This window comes from Mus caroli, unplaced genomic scaffold, assembly GCF_978045245.1.
Source record: "Mus caroli unplaced genomic scaffold, Mus_caroli_1 scaffold_3, whole genome shotgun sequence".
In the NCBI taxonomy this organism is placed as follows: Eukaryota; Metazoa; Chordata; class Mammalia; order Rodentia; family Muridae; genus Mus; species Mus caroli.
The window spans coordinates 1,729,172-1,750,245 of NW_028227258.1; the positions used below are offsets into that span (position 1 = coordinate 1,729,172).

Consider the following 21,074-nt stretch of genomic DNA (forward strand, 5'->3'; position numbering starts at 1 on the left):
AATTTTGACTTCTTTCCCCTCCCCAGAGGTCAAGAGTGGCTGGACATTCCAACCCTAAAATCACATGGTTACCTTACATGATACACACGTCTTCTGAAGCTATGCAGGAGTTCTCAGTCATAAGTCTTCTTATTAGTACACAAAAAGACACCTTGCCTTTGACCACACCAAGAGTTTTAAGAGTTCTGTGCCTGAAGCTGGTTGGATATCAGTATATCAGATACATATTTCTCAACATAAATTACATTATAACTGGGACCATAGGAATGATCACGCATTTTGACACTGTGCATGACTTTTCAACAAAAACTCTTTCTTTTATCTATCTGTTGTGAAATTAAATACTCTAACAGAAAATCATGAATGTATAACAAAATGGGAAAATTAGTAAGACTGATATTTACTTAGTACATGGCCATTAAGAATATTGAGAATTAAAGATTCATTTCGTTTTGTGAAAATTCACCAGGAAGACCTTGACCAGCAAGTTTTGATACACATGATAAACATCCAACATATTTCTTTTCCTCAGTGGATTACCATCATCCTTAAGAAGTTTGGATCACCAGGTGTAGTGGTGCACACTTTTAATCCCAGCACTAAGAGGCCAAGGCAGGTGGATCTCAATGAGTTCAAGCCAGACTGATCTACAGAGCCAGTTTCAGGACAGCTGGAGATATGCAGAGAAACCCTGTTGAGAGAGAGGAGAGAGAGAGAGAGAGAGAGAGAGAGAGAGAGAGAGAGAGAGAGAGAGAGAGAGAAGAAGAAGAAGAAGAAGAAGAAGAAGAAGAAGAAGAAGAAGAAGAAGAAGAAGAAGAAGAAGAAGAAGAAGAAGAAGAAGAAGAAGAGGAGGAGGAGGAGGAGGAGGAGGAGGAGGAGGAGGAGGAGGAGGAGGAGGATGAAGAACAAGAAGAACAAGAAGAACAAGAACAAGAAGGAGGAGGAGGAGGAAGAAGAAGAAGAAGTTGTTGTTGTTGCTGTTGTTGTTTGGATCCATTTCCAAACGTTGATTCTCTGTGGTCTCATTGTTATGATATATCTTAGACAGTCCCTCCCTCACCAGTACTTCTTCTGGGTCATTTCCTCTGTAATGTAGGTTACATTTCCCTCATGAAGAGCCTCTGACAGCCTATCTAGGATTCTATAATGGTGTCAACATTCCTCTGTTTAATTATTTCTCCTATAGATCTGTTCAAATCTTGCAGTTATTTCCACAGTGCTAGAAATTTCTGTTGTACTACACTCAAATGTGGGAGATGGTGTATGCTCATGTGAATGCCACTACATTTGTGGGGTAATGCAAGCACATGTGTCCATGTGAAGACCAGCCAATTCTGAGTGGCTTTCCTCAGAAGTTGTGCACCACATGACTAAGTGTGCAGTGCTGGGGACTAGGACAAAATGAAGAGTTATGCCCATTTGAAGGCATTGCCTCTTATTCTGTTTCAAATGCCAATCATGGACAGGGAAAGGCCCATTACTTCAAGAGGCACCAAAATCTGAGCCACTGTGTAAAACTTGGTATATTTTAAGTACTGTGTTATTCAAACACATACACCTCCATGCTGGGCATGTCTGCCTGACAGGTGGGATGATGGAGTCAAGCAAGCTGTGTGCCAGATTTGCTGCTTTGTGTGGCTGGGAACATATTCCTTGCTCTCTGTAAGCCTCAATTTCACCATCTGTAAAATGACTTTTAAAGGTATATATTTTATTCACTTTTACAAGGGGAGCTATTAATGGAGTCTAGACTCTAAAGCACTTAGTGAAATCTGGAGCAGCTCACCCTTGGTTCCATCTTTCTCTCTGCTCCCCTCACCTTCTGCCCCTCCAATCACAGGTGCTCAATCCAAGCCTCCTGTTGTCAACAACACCTAAGTTGTAAACTATCTTTTGTGTCGTCCTGAGGGTTGCAAATAAATGACAATTGCAGCCATGTATGTGGTGGCATTTGATCCTTTCCACTGTACTCACTAACTAGATTGATTTATACACTATTGTGCCATCCTCGTTTAATAATATTTGGTGAATTTGGACATGTGGCTTTTTCAAACCTCTTTTTTTCCTTAACACATAACCTTTAGGATGTCTAACGCTGTGTTTTAACTTCTCAGCTTATCTTTATTAGAAGAATTTGACTGCAGCTGCAACGAGCTGGAGTCCCTCCCTCCCACCATTGGTTACCTGCACAGCCTTCGAACATTAGCGGTCGATGAGAATTTCCTCCCAGAGTTGCCAAGAGAAGTGAGAAGCAAGCTTATTTCTATCAATTAACTGTCGATGAATCTGTTTTTAAATGAAATCCTAACAGGTGCAATCGCAGGATAGATTTATGAGTTGAACTGTGAAAATATATAGGCATTGCCTATCTGTTTATGTAGATGTATGCTAATTGCTTTTTTGAGTTATGAACTCCATATGATGTATGGACTAAATTTTGCAAGTAAGGAAAAGTAAAATATGTTAATCAATGCTAAGAGATGCAATTTTGGATCATTTATTTACTTTACTTTTAAGAATAGTTATACACAGCAGTCAGGATAATTGCATCTCTACTTCTGAAGTAAAAGAGTACGTTTTTATTATGTCTGTGAGGCTTGATGTTTCTTGTAACTATTTTAGTTTCTGGTTACATGAAGAGATTCTTTTAATTTTATCTCTAAACTGGATTTTACTTATTAATGTTCAGAAAAAAATGTAAAGTATATTTTTAATTTAAAGCTTTCTACTACAAATTTCCACAATGATAGAATAATAACTATGTCATTATTTTAGAATAAAGCATAATTAGTAAAAATGGCAAGTATCACATAATATGACATAAAATTAGATTTTCTGAGGAATTATCAAGAGCATCATTGAATATGTGTGCTGTCTGGTTTTAAACAGATTAGTAATCATGTAGAAAGGCCACCGAATGTTTGAACATTTACATTATTAAGAAAACTATTTTTAATATGTGAAAGAATATAAGATACATGTTACTGCTGGGTGTGGTGGCACATGCCTTTAGTCCCAGCACTCAGGAGGCAGAGGCAGGCGGATTTCTGAGTTATAGGCCAGCCTGGTCTACAGAGTGAGTTCCAGGGCAGCCAGGGCTACACAGAGAAACCCTGTCTCAAAAACAAAAACAAAAACAAAAACAAAAACAAAAACAAAAACAAAACAAAGATACATGTTACTGTCATATTTAAAGGCAAACACCACTGTAAAGAGCAATATTATAAAAACATAAGGCAATAAGTACACCACATTACGTATGTTGAGACATTAAAATGATAAAGGTATCTCTAGGCTAACTGTGATGGTACACTCCTACTATCCCAGTGCTCAGGGGACATATACAGGAGGATCACCTTGCGTTCAAGCCAGCTTGACAAATATTGTGAATCTTGGGTTAGCATGGACTACAGTGTGAAACATTGTCTCAAAAAAAGAAAGAAAGAGAGAGAGAGAGAGAGAGAGAGAGAGAGAGAGAACAAGAGAGAGAGAGCTAAATTGTTTTGAACACTAGAGAAACTAATATGCAGTAACAGTTCTTTGTGATTCTTTTCTATACTTTTTCTATACTAAGTATACTTTTATTTGTTCGAGAATTCTGTACAAGAGACAGTACATTATAAACACCACTTCCTTTTGCCACCTGCAGATTGGAAGCTGTAAGAATGTCACCGTTATGTCTCTACGCTCCAATAAGCTAGAATTTCTTCCTGAAGAAATTGGGCAGATGCAGAGACTGCGTGTCTTAAATCTAAGTGATAATAGGTATGTAAATTGCTTGATAAAAGTAAGTTATGAAGCCAAATGTTGAAGCCAGATGTGGTGGTACAGCCCTTTAATCCCAACACCCAGGAGGCAGAGACAGCTGAGTCTCTGTGAGTTGTAGGCCAACCCGGTCTGCATAGCGACAGATAAGAATATCTAGTCAACTCTGATCCAAAGCCACAGGTTAGCCCATTGCAGCAAGTAATGAGTCGCATTCTGAGTAAAATGGACAAAAAATAAGGTGAACCCTCTTCTTATGAAGAAACAAAAATTAAACTACAATTCATAGAGATCCTCACAGAGACCCTCCTTCCATCCCCCCTTCCCTTCTCCTCTGAGAGGGTGTCTTCCCAAGTATTCCCCCACCCTGGCACCTCAATTCTCTGCCAGGGTAGACGCATTCTCTGTCACTGAGGCCAGATGTTGGGGGGACCACATAGAGACTGAGCTACACATCTGCTACACCTGTGTCAGGGTCTCGTTCAAGCCCATGTGTGTTCTTCTTTGGTTATTGGCTCAGTCTCTGCAAGCTCCCAGGGGTTCAGGCTAGTTGACTCTTGGTCCTTCTGTGGTGTTCCCCTCCCCTTCAGAGCTTTCAATACTTCCCCCAACTCTTCCATAAATGCCCCCAACCTCCCTTCAATATTTGGATGTGAGTATCTGCATATGTTTCCATCAGCTGCTGGGTAGAGCTCTTAGAAGACAGTTATGCTAGGCTCTTGTCTGTAAGCATAAGAGTATCATTAGTAGTGTCAGGGATTGGCTCTTGCCCCCTGGGATGAGCTTCAAGTTGGACTAGTTATCGGTTGGTCATTCCTTCAATCTCCACTCCATCTTTGTCCCTGTATTTCTTTTAGACAGGATAAATTTGGGATGGAAAATGTTGTGGGTGGGTTGGTGTCCTTATCCCTCTACTGTTGGTCCTGCATGGCTACATGTCCCCACTGTTAGGCTTTTGGCTAAGGTCACCCTCATTTACTCCTGGAAGCCTCCCTTATGCCAGGTCTCTGGGACTTCCTAAAGAGTTCCCTTACCCCCGACCCCCAGCAGCTGCAGATTTCCATTCATTCCTGGCCCTCTGGGTCTCTCTCCTGTTTCTCCGCATACCTGATGGAAGTATTGATATGTTGATTATCCTAACCTAGCAAATCTAGTAGACTTCAGCACTTGCCATAGGTCAGACACATTTGTGGATGCTGAAGAAATACACACACACACACACACACACACACACACACACACACACACACATATATATAAGACATCAGAGACTCACAAAGCCAGAAGTTAAAAATACCTTATCAGGGGAAAAAATGATGTTAGTTATACTTATCCTGTAGTATTGTAGTTGCAACACAACCATGTTAATATTTTCAGTTAATTATTCCATCAGTGAATCAATCTGGGGGTGAATATGGTCAATGCATAGTGAAATATGAAGTCAAAGTTAGTGTTGCCACAGAAAATGAGGTGCTTAGAAAAACCTTAACTGAGAAGTGCTATAGTAAGTAGTGATCTATTGTAAATTTGTGCTTAAAATGTAATCGACTTGTAGAATTGCCACTGTAGCCAGAAACAGTGACTGTTTTGTTGTCAGCTGCAAGGTCTTGGCCAATGCCCTGTTCATTCATAAAAGACCACTGGGCGAGCATTAAGAAACAAGATCCCTGCTCTCTGTCATATTCTTCTCTCTGTACTACACATTAGGACCCACAGTGATGACTCCTTAGGGACAACTATGAACATGATGTGAACATTAGAAGAGTTTTACTGATGTAGAACTTGGTGGCACCTTTTAATTTAACTGTGTATAATATCAAAAACATTACCCCACCTCACAAATCTTATTTTACAGATTCTGGCCTAAGTGAATTTAAACAACTTGTGTGGGTAATTGAGTTTGAAATTAAAGTTGTAATTCTGCCAGGAAAGAACCGTGATATGAGTTAAGACCTCCTTTGTTTGTGTTCTTATTTATATTTTACAGATGTTCATTAGTTCATAAGATTTAGGTAGTCCCCCTAAGATCTCTGCCTACTACACACTCTGGTAATGTTTTCACTGGTGGCCAACCTCTTTTCATATTTACTAAATTATTTTAAAGTGCCTGGTTACTTTTAGACACTAATTAACTCCTTATTAATCATTGTGACATTTTGTACTTTTCTAAAAGTAAATTTGTCAGTTGGTGAATAGGATACTAATATACAGGAGACTTACAGAAATTTCATTGCACATTTTGTGTAGAATGTATGTTTGGAGATGAGCCTGCTGTGGATGTTACTGTGAGTGTGTTTGTGCTGCTAGCTCTATAGCTCAGAAGTGTTGGTCACTCAGGTGACCAGAAGGTACTGACCACACACTAGTTTGAAGACATCAAGAGCACACTGAAGTAGATGTTTCTCTTTTTGGGTTTCCACAGGTTGAAGCCACATTTAAACAAATGCTACCATTGAGGCCAAACTTCACCTATCTCCAAAATACTATTTTTAAAGATTCCCTTTTGCCGTGTCTACTATGCAATATACAAAGGAGGAAAGACAATAGCCATACACTTTCCAGATATTAGCATCACTTTGGGAACTCTGAAGTGATTTAGATATAAGATATCATGGCCCTTAAACTTCTGGAAACTACAGTTTTGTGAGGATATTAGATAGTAAACAAATAACCACAAAAATAGTCACATGTGAAATTGTGAAATGTTCTATGCAGGCAAGTGCAAGGCACCCTAAGACGAGACTAAGTTAAGTAGATTACGTGAGACACAAGAAAACCTTGCTCATGAGAAAGTGGCATTTAAGCACTAAAGAACTGTGGGATTTAGTGTAGAGAGGCATGACAGTAGGGACTATGAAGAAGATTCTCCTGAGTTGGTAGAACATCATTGTGTACTCCAGCTATGAGAAAAAGACGATCAACACTGGGGTATAAGAATGACTTTAGGAGCTTCAAGATTTTAGTTTTATTTGTATTTATATGTGTGTTTATGTATGCCAGTGGAAGCCACCTTTGGTGTACATATTGGGTTTTTAATATTCTGTGTGTGTGTGTGTGTGTGTGTGTGTGTGTGTGTGTGTGTGTATCTATGTATGTGGTGTGTTTGTGTGTGTGTGTATGTAGTGTGTGTAAATGTGGTGTGTTGGTGTGGTGTGTGGTGTGTGTGTGTGTGTGTGTGTGTGTGTGTGTGTGTGGTGCCACGTATATGAAGGACTCCTGAAGTTGGAATTAAAAGCAGTTGTGAGCTGTCTGGTGAGAGGACTGTGAACTGAGCTCATGTCCTAGGAGGAGCAACAAGTTCTCTTAACTGCTGAGCCATCTCTCTAGCCCCGAGGTGCATACTGGAGAGCTTAACTGTGAGGGCTAAGAGGATTTTTATGTTATCTAGAGACTTATGGGAGTAACTGAAGGATTAGAAAGGTTTTTTGTGGCCTTGGGCCTGGGAGCTAGTTCAGAAGGTAAAGACACTTGCTGCCAAACCTGATCACCTGTGTTTGATCCTGAGAACCTACATGGTGGCAGGAGAGCAAAAACTACAACTTGTCTTCTGGCTTCCACATGCTCATGTGCACACACACACACACACACACACACGTGTAGGGGCACAATGTGCACACATACACATGCGCGAGCGCACACACATATACATGCACAAACTCACACATGCTAATATAAAAGGAAGGAAGATATTCATTCTTTTAAGATTGTTTGAGCACTCAGGAGAAAGGATTAAAGAGAGAAATTAACCAACACAGTAGTATATTTAAAGTTCCTAGAAATGAGCTTTGCTGTCTGTGCCTGTGCTATCAGATGTCTCTCGTCTCTGCAGGTTGAAGAATTTGCCATTCTCTTTCACCAAACTCAAAGAGCTTGCAGCATTGTGGCTTTCTGACAATCAGGTAAAATAAAAATAATAATAATAATAAAATAAAAAACCTTTATGCCCTGATTTATCATGTTCCTTAAATGTGTGTGTGATTGAAACTCTGGATTACTGAGTCCCAGTATATACCCTTGACAACTATTATAAAGTATAGATTCTTTATGCCTGGAGGAGAGATCTGTGCAAAGGCTCCATCACATACTGCTGTAGGTGAAGCAATGTCATAATCTCCCCAAATACCTCTGTTCAATACTTACTTCATTTTCAGAGATACAATATACAATGGATGGTTTGTATGGCTTTTCAGATCCTGGTGGTACACATGTCCTTAGAGGGTATGCTTTAATTATAGCTCCGAAGGTAAAAAAATGAAAAACCATTACCATAATCCCCACAAGAGGGAATTGCTAGCCACTATCTTCCTTTTTCCTCACTGTTTTTAATTATAATCAACTTGATTCTAAAACTTTATTGAAGACCTTTGCTGATATATTGATAGCTATCTTCAGTATTTTGTGATTATCTTAATATTTTTATATACTCATGAAAATAGATTATAACGGAATCAGGGGTTGCATGTTAATGAATAATTTTATTAACTGAAAAATAACAGAAAACAGAGGCATGTGCTTTGACTCAAAAGCAGCTGTGGGTCATTTAACCAGAGTTTACTACTAATCATTCTTTGTGTTTCTAAATCTTTGAAAAATCCCCACCCCAAAACATGAATGGCCAAATAAAAACAATACACCTTTGGTTTGATATATCAATATTCCCTGGACATCAAGTATATATTTCAATTATTTGAGCACTTTTATTAAAAATTAAAAATGACTCCTACAAAATTTACAGTGTAAGCACAAGAATTTTGGTATTTCTTCAGCTAATCACAGGCCTTGCCTCCATTTGCTGGCCAAAGGTCAGATTGTCATCCAAACTCTTATGGCCTCCTCTGAACTGGTCTGTCCTCCCAGATGGTCATCTCCAGAGTCTGTGAACTCTGCTGCTGGGGCAGTAGCCTTACATTGTGAAAATTTCTTTATCAAAGTATTATTCTTGTTGGAGAATAACCATAAAGTTACTGCTCCATTTAACTAAAATTGTGAGTTAATGTCTCTAGACAGCTTCATGAGGTGTAATAATACCCCAGAGCACCTTCTGTATTCCCTATGAAGCAGTCTTTATGTTATTCTTATGAAAATAATACCTGAGTTCTAAAAGCCTTTAAAATGGTATTCCTGATATCAAATTAGTGATGGAGGATAAAATTCAGCATAAACATCAGATTCTTACACAGCTTTTATCCATATGCGGGGCATGCCTTGCTCAATAGCAAGTGCAGATACCATATATCTGCCTAGAACACAACCCCTGAAAAGGAATGCATGGCCGGGACCACTCCAAACATTCACTCCGCTGAACAGTAAGTCTAGCACTCTCTGGTCTCCTCAAGATAGAACTGAAGTGCATAGCTGAACAGGTTTTGGTAAGCTTTGTAAGAATATACTAAAGAAGCCTAAACATGAAAACCTTAAAATCCGGAGTCTCAGCATTATCTGTGGTTTCTCCATTTACCCATTCATCTCTGAAAGATCAGACTATTGGCCATTTCCTTGTATAAAATCTTGACTAATTTCTTCATCTAACTGGTGCTCATTTGCTTCCAGTCCAAGGCCCTTATCCCTCTGCAAACAGAAGCCCATCCAGAAACCAAGCAAAGGGTACTGACCAACTACATGTTTCCCCAGCAGCCCCGTGGTGATGAAGGTAGGCTGTCAACTGATACATTCTTTAATGTTTATGATGTTGTGGATAAAAAAGAATGTCTAATTCTAATCTCTATCCAGGAATACTGGTTCACAGACAATAAAACTCCATAGTATGTCATCTAGGAGTCTGAGGCTCCATGCTGGAATATTTTAAGTAAGATTCCAAAGACATGGCTCCTTCAGGAGATAGCTCAGGAAAGTGCTTGATAAGCAAACATCAGAACCTACCTGAGTTCAGGCCATACCATCAGTGTAAGAAATTCAAGCACAGTGACACATAGCCTGTAATCACAAAGATGGGGAGCTGAGACTGACGGATGCCTTGTACTTGCTGATCAGCCAGCACAGCCTAATTGGTGATCCCTAGGTTCCAAGTGAGAAATGCCTCCTTAAAAATTAAGGTAGAGAGAAATGAGGAAGACACTGTTGATCTCTGGCTTCCACTTGCACGTACACACACACATGTACCCAAATGCACATAAACATACAGACACAGGCACACACATAGACTCCAAATGTGAAAGAAATACCAGCACTCTACAGAAACTCCTTTAAAGATTAAGCTGCAGGGTATGGGACCTGGTCATCAAATGTTGTGCTCAGCTACTAGCAGCAAAAAGAAAGACAGGCTTCAAAGAGAAAGAAAGACTGGCTGGGGAAGGTCTTTTTCTCTGTGATCTTATATTTCACAGCGTATTTTAAATATCAGTGCAGTGATCTTGGATCCCTACATGTGAGATAGTCCTAGGATGGGATTTACAATAATGGCATTTTCATCTTTATATTGAGATTCCCTACAGCAGCTATAATTAAAGATACTTTCTAAAAAAAAAAAATCCACATCTGTTACAAATAAATCTTCCAGCCTGTGGTCACACTTTTATACATATCTTTAAATGGTTTGCCCTTTCCTGTTTGAAACAGGACTGACTGGTATGTGTTCTCTGTAATCATGCAAAGTCATGGTAGTTCTTAGAACAATGAGCCCACTTTGATACAGCCACAGATAAACCCACCCTGTCTGAAATTAACCTGTACATTGAACCATTTGCCTGTGTGTTCTCATTTTCAAAATAATGATAATAGATGGCTTTAGTCTCTGACGTCCAGATGTGAATGAATCATTAGGGAATATGTAAGGATACTTCTGGTTTGCAGAAATAGTAAAAGGGAAGGTTGTTTTGAAATATAATTTTCACATCTACATAAATTAATCTTTTGATTTTATAAAAGAAAAGCCTCAAAGTTTTTGTACCATAAAGAACCAAGAAAGGACTGTTCTATTAACCTGGATTTATTTTCCTCTTCTTTGCAAAATTCCTGGGTTTGGAAATAATGCAAAGAAAAGATCAAAAGTGACCCAGATCCATAAGTCATCCCTGAGAAGCAGTGTGTTGCCTAAACCCCTGGTTACTTCTGGGCTATGAGGTCAGCAGTGGTGACCTGAGATAGGAAGGCATTTGCCTTTGCTGCCTTGGATTTTCTTTGTGTTCCTCTACTAAAGGACAAAGTCTGGTATAATAATTTAAAAATAATATTTGAACTTCAACCCAGTCAGTCAACTTCTGTCTGTTGAAAAAGAAAATAGTAAATTAATTTTAAGAATCCTGTGAAACAAAGAAAGATATGACAGGGAAATTCTTTGGAACATGATTTAGCCTCAACTAAGCACTTGTCCCTGGCTTTTCCTGCAATTTTCACTATTGTGTTACAAAGCAGATTTTAGCATTAGACAACATTTTGATGTAAATTGGGGATTTATAAATCTTCCCTGCTTATTTGAGACACATTCAAGTTAAATGAAACTATAGTGTTAAGACTGAATTGATCCCTACCTTAGAAATGAGGTTACTCCAGTCACAGACACTTCCCACAAAGAATCAGCAAGAAACTCAGATTACTGGGCACTTTACTGAAAACTCACTGCTGTGTAATTTCTTGCTTTGTTTTGGTTTTAATATGGCTCAGGTTCTGCAGCCACCACAACTGAGAGTAGAACCCGAGACCTGAGAGCCCTAGATCAGAATCTGAAAACTCAGCCAGCTTTTCCATACCAAGGATGATGTTAGCGTGACTCCTCTGCTGCTGTTAGGAGTCCAGAGACTGGAATGCTCCAATCAATCTCCTTGCTGTTACTGTTATCCTAGGGAAGCCCACTCTTATGCTAGAAACTTTCCAACCCCTCATGACTAACAGTACAATGCACAAGACCACATAAGAAATGTAAAAAGGAATTTTCTACTTTCCCTTCCTGTCTTTCCATTCCCTTCTTCTTTCTCAATACTTCTTTCCCATGTCCTTTTAAATGTATTTATTGTAATCATTGGTGGTGCTTGCTGTCTCTTTTTTCATAATATATTAAATTTATTAAATACATTGTGTATATAAGAGAAAAGAAAAGCATTAATACTTTGGACTCCATAGATTTCCAGTCAGACAGCGACAGCTTCAACCCCACCCTGTGGGAGGAGCAGAGACAACAGCGCATGACTGTTGCCTTTGAATTTGAGGATAAAAAAGAAGATGACGAAAGTGCTGGGAAAGTTAAGGTGAACTTTTGGCCTTTGTTTCTCTGTTATTGTTCTTATCTGTCCACTGTTACTACTCAGGTAGAGGAAGGATACACTGAGTGACCCTCTCTGGAAGGTTGCAGTCATGTCTGTTTTCATGAACACGCCCAGTGTAGAGGGCCAATGTTTGGGCAACATTGGTGTGATTCAGAATGATATGAATGTCCTGGTTCTGACTGAGCAAGTCTGATTTGCACTTCCCCCTCCACACACCCTCCAGTATAATAACATGAGAGAGATTCAAGCTGAAAGTGAGAGAAAGGTCACCTCAAGTCCTCATTCAGCTGTAACACTTTGCAACAATCCTTTCCTTCACTGGGCCATGCTTCATGAAGATAGCACCAGCCAAAATACACGTTTGTGTTTGTATTATTCGCAGACAGGCCACTAATGTTGCATCCCTAAAGCCTTCTTCATGGCTAGGGTGTTTGAGAAGAACTTCTTTTCTTTAAAACTATATTTAAAAGAAATCTTTTATTGTGACTCTTCTGAATGAAGAAACAAGGTTAAACTTTTAATCTATTTTTTCCATTATTTCAATTTTCAAATCTTTGAATTGGCTGAGATTTCATTAACACTTAATTTTCATGTTATGTCATCTTGAATCTCTCCTTAATTTTTTGCACTTTTTAAAAACTGACATAAATACTAACAGCTTTAACTCATAGAGACTAATGACCTAAGTAACTATGTAGGCACCTTATTAATAAATCAAGATTGTGTGGTGTGTTCCGTGTTCCCACCTTACAACATTTTCTGTTTTCTTAAACCATTATTTGTGATGACTGAGTCATCATGGGAAACTCAAAATGGAGTCACAAATACATAATGGCAGGCTTACATTTAAATTTTTTGTTTGAAAAGACATTTAGGAATGATGAAAAGACATTTAGGAATGATTAGTTATTGCTCTCTTTCAACCAGAGAGACAAGTTTTAAAACTTGTGATGTCTTAGAGGATAATTATGCTAAACTGGATAAGAACCTTTAAAACAATTGTTTTCCCTTTCAATGATTTTTGGTTAAACCAAGATCCATTCGGTGATGCATTCTGTATTGGACTCTTGATTACATTTTTATGTTTCACTGAATTTTGAAAATAGCTACATGCTTCCTCTTAAAACTACATAATCAAGGATCCAAAAGAAAATACCTTTGATATGCTCCATAGATATCTTGATAAAAACAAAGGATATAGAAATGGAGATAATAATTGGAGATGATAATTCTGAGTCCCTGTTTGTGTGCTCTGTGACTGGTTTCTCTATGCTCATAGTGGATTCCATGTGTTTTAGAATGGTTTGGGTTTTTTTGTTTGTTTGTTTGTTTGTTTTTCTCTGCATTTATTTACTTTCACTTTTATTTGCATTTTGGTGAAACAATGTTTTTCCAAAATCTCAAACTACTTGGCTTTGACTAATTTGGCTGTTCCTGATGCCACTGGCTATCAGACAAATTAGAGGAGAAACACTTTTAGGTACATCATCGAGGGAAGATGATGAATGGAACACCCTAGAGTCTTAACAGCTCATGCTCTTCTGGTTCATTACATGTACATTAAAATTAGCACCATTTTAATTTCAATCGACCTGAAATTTAAAAAGGAACCATGGGCCTATGCCATCAGTTTTCAGTGGGACAAAAGCCCTGCTTGCAGTGTGTACAGTGCGTGTGAATGCTTCATTGTGGGAGAAGGTGGCCCCCGTGGCTTCATGTTATGCTGTTTTATTACATGGAAGTAAAATCATTGTTTTAAATGCATTGTCCAGAATGAAAGAAAAAAAAAAAACATTCAAGAGTAGAAAATAATCAAGCAAACGTGTTGCTGCAGTGCTCCTGTTTCTCCCAGAAAATGGAGATTCCTTCTCCCACAGGCTCTCTCCTGCCAAGCCCCCTGGGACAGGGGCCAGCGTGGGATTACTCTCCAACCTGCCAGGCTGTCTGGCGATTGCTGCACACCATGGGCCAGGTGTGATCAGCAGATCCAAGATATGCCCGTCCCCCAGAGTGACCCCCAGCTGGCATGGGGTTGTATAAGTGGCCTCCAGCAGGAGAGGAGCATGTGTGCTCCATTGCCAGTGGCAGCACAGTCCACCACTCTTCCCTCTCTAAGTGGCAGACAGGTAGGCCTAGGTGTGTGGGGTAGGAGAAGCCCAGTAGAGGCTCCCTGGATCAGTGCTTTATGGGGTATGTGCTGCATGGTTATGGGTGAGAACTGCTGATCGCACAGCACACTTCAGATTGCCAGTGTCTGAATACAATTTATCTTTAGATTCTGGACATTGGCAAAAGGTGGGGAGGCCTGAGTCAGAGGGCGGGGACATCAATTTAAGGTGCCTTTTTGTGGGTTATCTGGCATGGCTTTAAAGTTGGGGCTTCGCTTTTATTTGTTCTTCTTGGCTCTTTCTTTTAATGTGCGGGATACTGCAAGCTGTGAGGATGCTGACCAGACTTTGGAAAGGATTAGAATTGTCCTCCCGTGAACATGCATGCTTCTCAGGGTTAGCTTGAGGAGACTAGATAAAACCTGACTGGAAAACACCAGAAGTCGAAACAAAGATTTGCTGGAAATGGACTCTGAGCAGAGACTTCTGTTCACGGGCTGCAGTTTCCCTTAATTTGAAGATGCAAATTATATGAATTCCTGTAAGAGAAGATAGGGTCGTGAGGTATGGCAGGGAGGAGTTTCCTTTCCCAGAGATGGGGGCCTAGGAGGGTAACTGATAGGAGGGAAAACACAAACATTTTGTAAATGTTACCACCCACATGTAATGGACTAGATTCTCATTCTATGTCTTATATTCTTTCCACAATATAAGACAAGCTGAGAATGCACCTTCCTGACTAAAACTGCCCTGTTTTCTTTTCTTTGTAAAATTAATTTCCATTAATTTCTAGAATAAGATGATATTTAATAATCACTGCAAAACTCTATTGTTTCTCTTACTGGAATTTACTATCAAATTCAAATTCGATGATTATGTATATTATATTATGCATATATAATATAATATATGAGAAACAGTTCTGTCTGAATCCAATACACCATTTCTGAATGCCCACTTATAATAATAAGTAATTCTCTCTTTATTGAATTTTCAAGGTCTTTCAATGCCTTGAAGCAGCTATTTGCATTTAATGTACTGTATTTAGATGCTAAGAGTCTTGTGAAGCATTTTACCTCCAAAAATTAAAATATATACATATATATATTTTAGTAAAAGTCTTGCATTTTAATGCAATGTATGTGTGACATGAGCAAATACTTTATAGTGAGTGACAAATTTAACACTATCTCAGAATGAATTTTGGAGATTTGCCCACCTCTGCGTATCAGAAATTCACTGTTTTATATCATATTAGGATGGGAAATGTTTCTAGCCCAGGTGTTATTAAATAAGGAAACTGCTTTTAGATATGGATTCCCTGAATTAGTAATGTAATTCTTTATGACCATGTTGTGGCACTTCTGAAGTACTGAAGGCAGGATCTGAGAGGAAGAAAAGATATAAATACGTCTGCACAAAGCTTAAAATAGAATTAAATTCTAAACTGCAGTTTCATGTTAAAAGAAGTGAAATTAGAATTACCTAGCTTTATTTTTAAAATTACAATTATCTTATTATTTAACAATGAAGTTTACATCTTAGTTTTATAACACTTTTTTCCACAAGGTCACACAGTTTTGTATCATGCTATATAGCAGAGAATATCTCTAAACTAATCAGCAGTGTTGTGATATAAATCTGAGAATCCATGTTAAGCTTTAACATTACCTCAGAAAAGTTAAGCACTCTCACTCCCAATATACCTTTTGTAAAGTGACAACAGCTACTGTATAAAATTTAAATGTACAATTACAAATTAATAATATCCCATAATGTGTAGTATTTATAATTTGATATATAGTAATATATGGTAATTTGTGTTTAAACCTATAAGAGTAATTATTAACCTTGTTGCGTTTCATACAGTTAACCAATATTAAATTAAAAATCTCTATAAAACATTCATCATAATGCCTAGAACACAATGAATAGAATAATTACCTCTTATACAACTAAAGGAAAGACTCAGCATGTAGCTAGACATGTGGGTCATAGTCTAAATTATCAAAGGAATCCAGAGTTTTTTTAAATAAACAAATAGAATATTATATTAAAGATAATATCAAGCCGGGCATGGTGGTGCACGCCTTTAATCCCAGCACTCGGGAGGCAGAGGCAGGTGGATTTCTGAGTTCGAGGCCAGCCTGGTCTACAAAGTGAGTTCCAGGACAGCCTGAGCTATACAGAGAAACCCTGTCTCGAAAAACCAAAAAAAAAAAAAAAAAAAGATAATATCAAGCTGGGTTTGGTGGTGTTTATCTATAACCCCAGCAATCAGGAGGCTGAGGCAGGAGGATTGAGATTCTATGCCAACCTGGATTACAAACTGAGATCTCTGCATAGATGTCATATTTGTAATATATGTTTGAGTCCTTTGTATTTATTTTAGTTCTAAATAAATGCAAGTGTGTGGAAAACGTGTTAGGTTTCTATTGTTCACAAGTAGAAACAACAGATTAGAGGCTATTGGCTACTTAGAGGTACATCTACAGCTTGAATTTGTACTTTATGACTCCAAGTCCAATGTTCTGTAAGAATAATGAATGGAGGCAAAGTGTTTGTTTTCTAAATAAAACAAATTCAGGTTTAATGATTCCTAAAGATTCCCAAATTTGGGGAAGAGACACTGTAAGGAAAAAATATAAAATGATCCCTTTAAATAAGTAATTAAATAGCAGTCCTCCCATAGTCTTGAAAGTTACAGCCAAATAGTTTAAGGTTTGTGTGAGATCTGCTTCTGCATGTAAATACTTCCACAGCAGTCAAACAACCAAACATATTCTGATGATGTGAGCAAAATACTGCATCAATCACTTTTAAAATGATCAGAAGCATCCTCAATACAACTGAATACATACACATTAGTGTGTTCTGCCTAAGCATGGCCATCATTGTTTTATGTCTACTGAAGAATACACTACAAGTCAACCTCCTGGAACATATCAGTAGCAAACTATAACAACTCACATTTCCTATGAAACCTAATTTTTTTTCTTTGGTTCTTACAGCCTTAATTCTATTTATTCATTTATTCTCATTTATTTTAGAACATAAAAAATTAAGTAAGTTACCCTATTTAACCAAAAAAGGGTCTTTCTCTGCAATCCAAATATATTGGAAAGTAATTTTATGCTTCTAATATCAAAAGAAACTACATAATAACAACTAATCCCTGTATCTAATTCGGATAATGAGCCACAGTGAACCCTAAGAGTAACACCGTTGGTGAGCTTGCTAAAATAGCAGATTAGCAAAAGTGTTTGAGTCCTCCATATTCTCCAGCCTCTCCCTCATGCCATGGACCAGGTAGGGAGTCCCTCCTGGCTGCTTTCCTCTGTTCTCACCCTCTTCCTCCTTCATTCTGTCCCACCTCCTCTGTTGCCACCCTCCAGCCTCACACACATGCTCTCCACAAACACATACCACAACCACTTAAGTCATTCCATTAAAAAGTTGATTCTGCTCAGATTGAAAGTAACATAGTGTTGGCCGGAGTCAAACTGGGTACACCTATCTGTTTATGTGAGTCCCTTCAGTCAGCATGAACAACTTGTATTGATTCTCTTTCAAATAAATACATTGTAATGAGTCCTCTCCTAGTAGAATATTCTACATAAACAAAATCAGTACTAAGCAGAGGCCTTCAAATGTGTTCTTAAGAGTTAGATTAACACCTGCAAAAGGATTTAAAGATGGAAAAACATCTGGATAATATTAGCCAAAATATCTACATTTACCTAAAACATATTAGGAAAGAGAGACTTTTTTATTTCTCTTTATATAAACTACTACTTAAGAAGCATATGGTTTTATTAGTTTATAAAACAAGTATGAAAGTCACCCCAAAGATTTTTGGGAAGTATTTTTAAAAAGCTACCTTACCTTTTAACACTGTGTGCTAGTTATAAATTTGTATAAAGCTAACTCATGTTTGGCTTTTTCAATGCCTAACTCCACTTGTAAATCTTCTAAGGTCTCCTCCCAATACCTGCACTGAACTCCAAAGACATTCCAACTTTGAAAGTTATTAAATTTTAAAATTATTAAATACCAAAGGTGGGAAAGTTCTAAGATGTAATGCAGCTGATAATATATTGATTCTACTTTTTAACATTAGCAGTCACTTAAAAGTTTTATGTACTGCTATTTCACTCACCTAAAAACCAAAAAAGTTGTTGATGAATAAGAGTGTGAAGGAGTTGGGGCCAGCCCCACAGAGTTCAATATGCTTCAAGCCCAACTCCTCATGTCAACAGGAATTCCCTGGGAAGCTCAACACTCACTGTATTGCATTTGTTTTTCGTGATGCTTGTACCATGGAGTAGCTTGGTGAACATGCTTGCTGAAGTCATTTTTATGTTAAATTTCTCTTTATAAACTTCTAGGTTGAAATAAACCTAAAACGATATCCAACTCCTTACCCGGAGGATTTAAAGAATATGGTAAAATCTGTTCAAAATCTGGTGGGTAAGCCAAGCCATGGAGTGCGTGTTGAGAACTCAAATCCAACAGCTAACACGGAGCAAACTGTGAAAGAAAAGTTTGAACACAAGTGGCCGGTGGCCCCAAAGGAGATTACAGTGGAGGTATTTGGAGGTTATTGGTAATTGCCAGTGTGGTTTGACTTTTAGACTTCTGCGTGATGATGTTTCTTCTAACTGAGTAGATTGCTTTAATAAGCAAATTACACATTATTTCTTAAATAAAAGTTACTCCTCTTTTGAGATAGGATGGTTACATCTAGTAAATCAAAGATGGCTCCCCCCGCCCCCAGCCCAAATCACTACTATATCTTTAATATGTACAGTGGCTCATCAGCTACCCATGAAAATGTTGGCTACCCAAAATTTATCTGATCATTTCCTGGGAAAACTAATGGGACACTTTTATTTGAATAATCACAGTAAAATCCCTACTAAGTTTAGCATGAATTGTTTTTAATGTTTTTGTGTTTGAGTTTCAGCAAGAAAGAAAGAGACAGACAGACAAACAGACAGACAGACAAAGAGAAAAAGAGGAAAAAGAAACCCACAAACATTAACCAGGATCAGGAACAAGTAAAACCCAGGCTTGTGGGATCTGACCATGAAAGGCTTGCTTCCTATGTTTGGAAATAAGCGATAATTTCAGTCTTATTGATTTGTGTTGTCTGAAAAGAAATCAACTACATTATGCCACCTCTGCTATCTCATCAACTCTTCAACTAATTAGTTGCATCTTTTACTTTTGCTAGAAACACAATTGGAGCAAGCATGTCTGATCCATATTACTTCTCTAAAATCTAAATACACAAAACTCTTTTACAAATCTGCATTTCAGATAATCAATTTGTGGCATATGAACACCAACAGTATATGTAGCACTGTGCTAAACACTGTGAGAGGCTAAAATAAATGAAACTGTGTCCCAGGCTCCCCATTGATTCAAAGCTAAGCTAGAAACACACATGAAGTGATGCCAGGGTTTCCTGTTCTAAATTAGGACTGAAACATGTATGAAAGATGACATAATTTCCTTAACATAGGAACCAGTGGAGGACATTCCAGACAGGGAGAAGACCTTGAGCAAAAACAGCCATAGCTACTTGGGAGGCTGAAACAGGAGGATGGCTGGAAGTTTCAAGGCCAGCCTTGGATACAGAGTGAGACCCTATTGCAAGAACAAAACAAAAAAGTCATAGTTATAGAATGCAAATCCACACAAAAGAGAAGTACACTTTCACTTTTATGGAAATGAAACCTGGAGTTTTAGAGGATAAAGTAAATATTCAGTTTAGTTTTTTTTCTTTGCCTTACAAGTACCACTGTGGTCTCTTCACATGATAACCACACATATCAAAGCAAAGTCACAGTCTTCCATCTAAGATATTACAATAGTACAAGTAGGACAGAAAGTAGAATTTAGCAAGTGCACGCGCATGTGCACGCATGCACGTGTGTACACACACACACACACATACACACACACACCCTTTGTATTTAAATTTCTTGGAATCACACTCAACACCCTTTGTAGCACTGTGGTTATGAAAACCTAACCCTGAGTAAATTCACTACAAATATAAGAACATTTAAAATTGCTTAATTTCATAATTGGATAGGTAAAAAGCAAGAAAAATATCTGTGGTCATAAATTTAATAATAACCCATAGTAGATAAGTTTAGTTTAAGTATTCCATGAACATGCCAAAAATAATACATCTTCTGCCCCAAGCTTAATCTGGTTTCACAACATTATCTACCATTATCTATCTTTGAGGATAAAAGTGGGGTAATAATTTCTTCTTTCTCTTCACTCCTTATCCCTTCCAAATAGTTACTCAAACCTTCACATATTCCGCTTTGTTTCCTCAAGTCCACAACTCTGTCAGCATTGCTACCAAAGCCATTGTCTCTTTGCTTTACTTTGTCCCCAGCCTCCTTGTTGCCTTGGCAACGCTTTTCCTAAAAAGAGTGCCAACCTAATTGTTTCCTTGGCAATAGCTTCTTGCTGCTGGGAGAAAAGTCTGAGGTTCTTCATTAGCTAGGGAAGCTACAATGGAAGCTGATTTCCAACCTGATGTGTCCTATGTGACCCGCCCCATCCCTTTCTCCATCCGCTGATGTGATCTCTGTAAAAAGAAATTCCAGTGGAGATTTCAATACTTTTCCTGAAATTGAAACTGTATCTCCTTTCCATTGAGCCAACTGTAGGCATTCATTGCCCTCTTAAATATAGCCAAGTTAAGGGCCACACTACATTTTATTCAGTGTCCTGATTTAATTAGTGTGAATAACCAAGTAGGTTATTGATTATGAAGGCTCTGCATCTATTGTATATTTTTGCATCTGTATATATTTTGTATTTTTTATTCAGGGTTTCAATACTTGTATATTAGCCCAGGCTGGTCACAAACTCAAAACTAACCTGCTTCTACCTCCTGAGGACCATGACTGCAAACTTGTACCACCTTGTCAGTGTGGTGTGTGTAGACTGTGCA

The 21,074-nt window shown here is 38.1% G+C and overlaps 1 protein-coding gene across 11 annotated transcripts in view; it reads left to right on the forward strand.

Annotated features, from left to right (window-relative positions):
• Positions 1-21,074, forward strand: part of Lrrc7 (leucine rich repeat containing 7) — a 505,524-nt gene that overhangs the window by 405,351 nt on the left and 79,099 nt on the right. For all 11 annotated transcript variants that reach the window (XM_029475023.2, XM_029475017.2, XM_029475018.2 and 8 more), the window contains 7 exons: positions 2,115-2,244; positions 3,650-3,765; positions 7,595-7,664; positions 9,316-9,415; positions 11,842-11,966; positions 13,862-14,110; positions 18,481-18,681. In XM_029475023.2, coding sequence (XP_029330883.1) covers positions 2,115-2,244; positions 3,650-3,765; positions 7,595-7,664; positions 9,316-9,415; positions 11,842-11,966; positions 13,862-14,110; positions 18,481-18,681 — 991 coding nt within the window. The remainder of the gene's footprint in view (positions 1-2,114; positions 2,245-3,649; positions 3,766-7,594; positions 7,665-9,315; positions 9,416-11,841; positions 11,967-13,861; positions 14,111-18,480; positions 18,682-21,074) is intronic.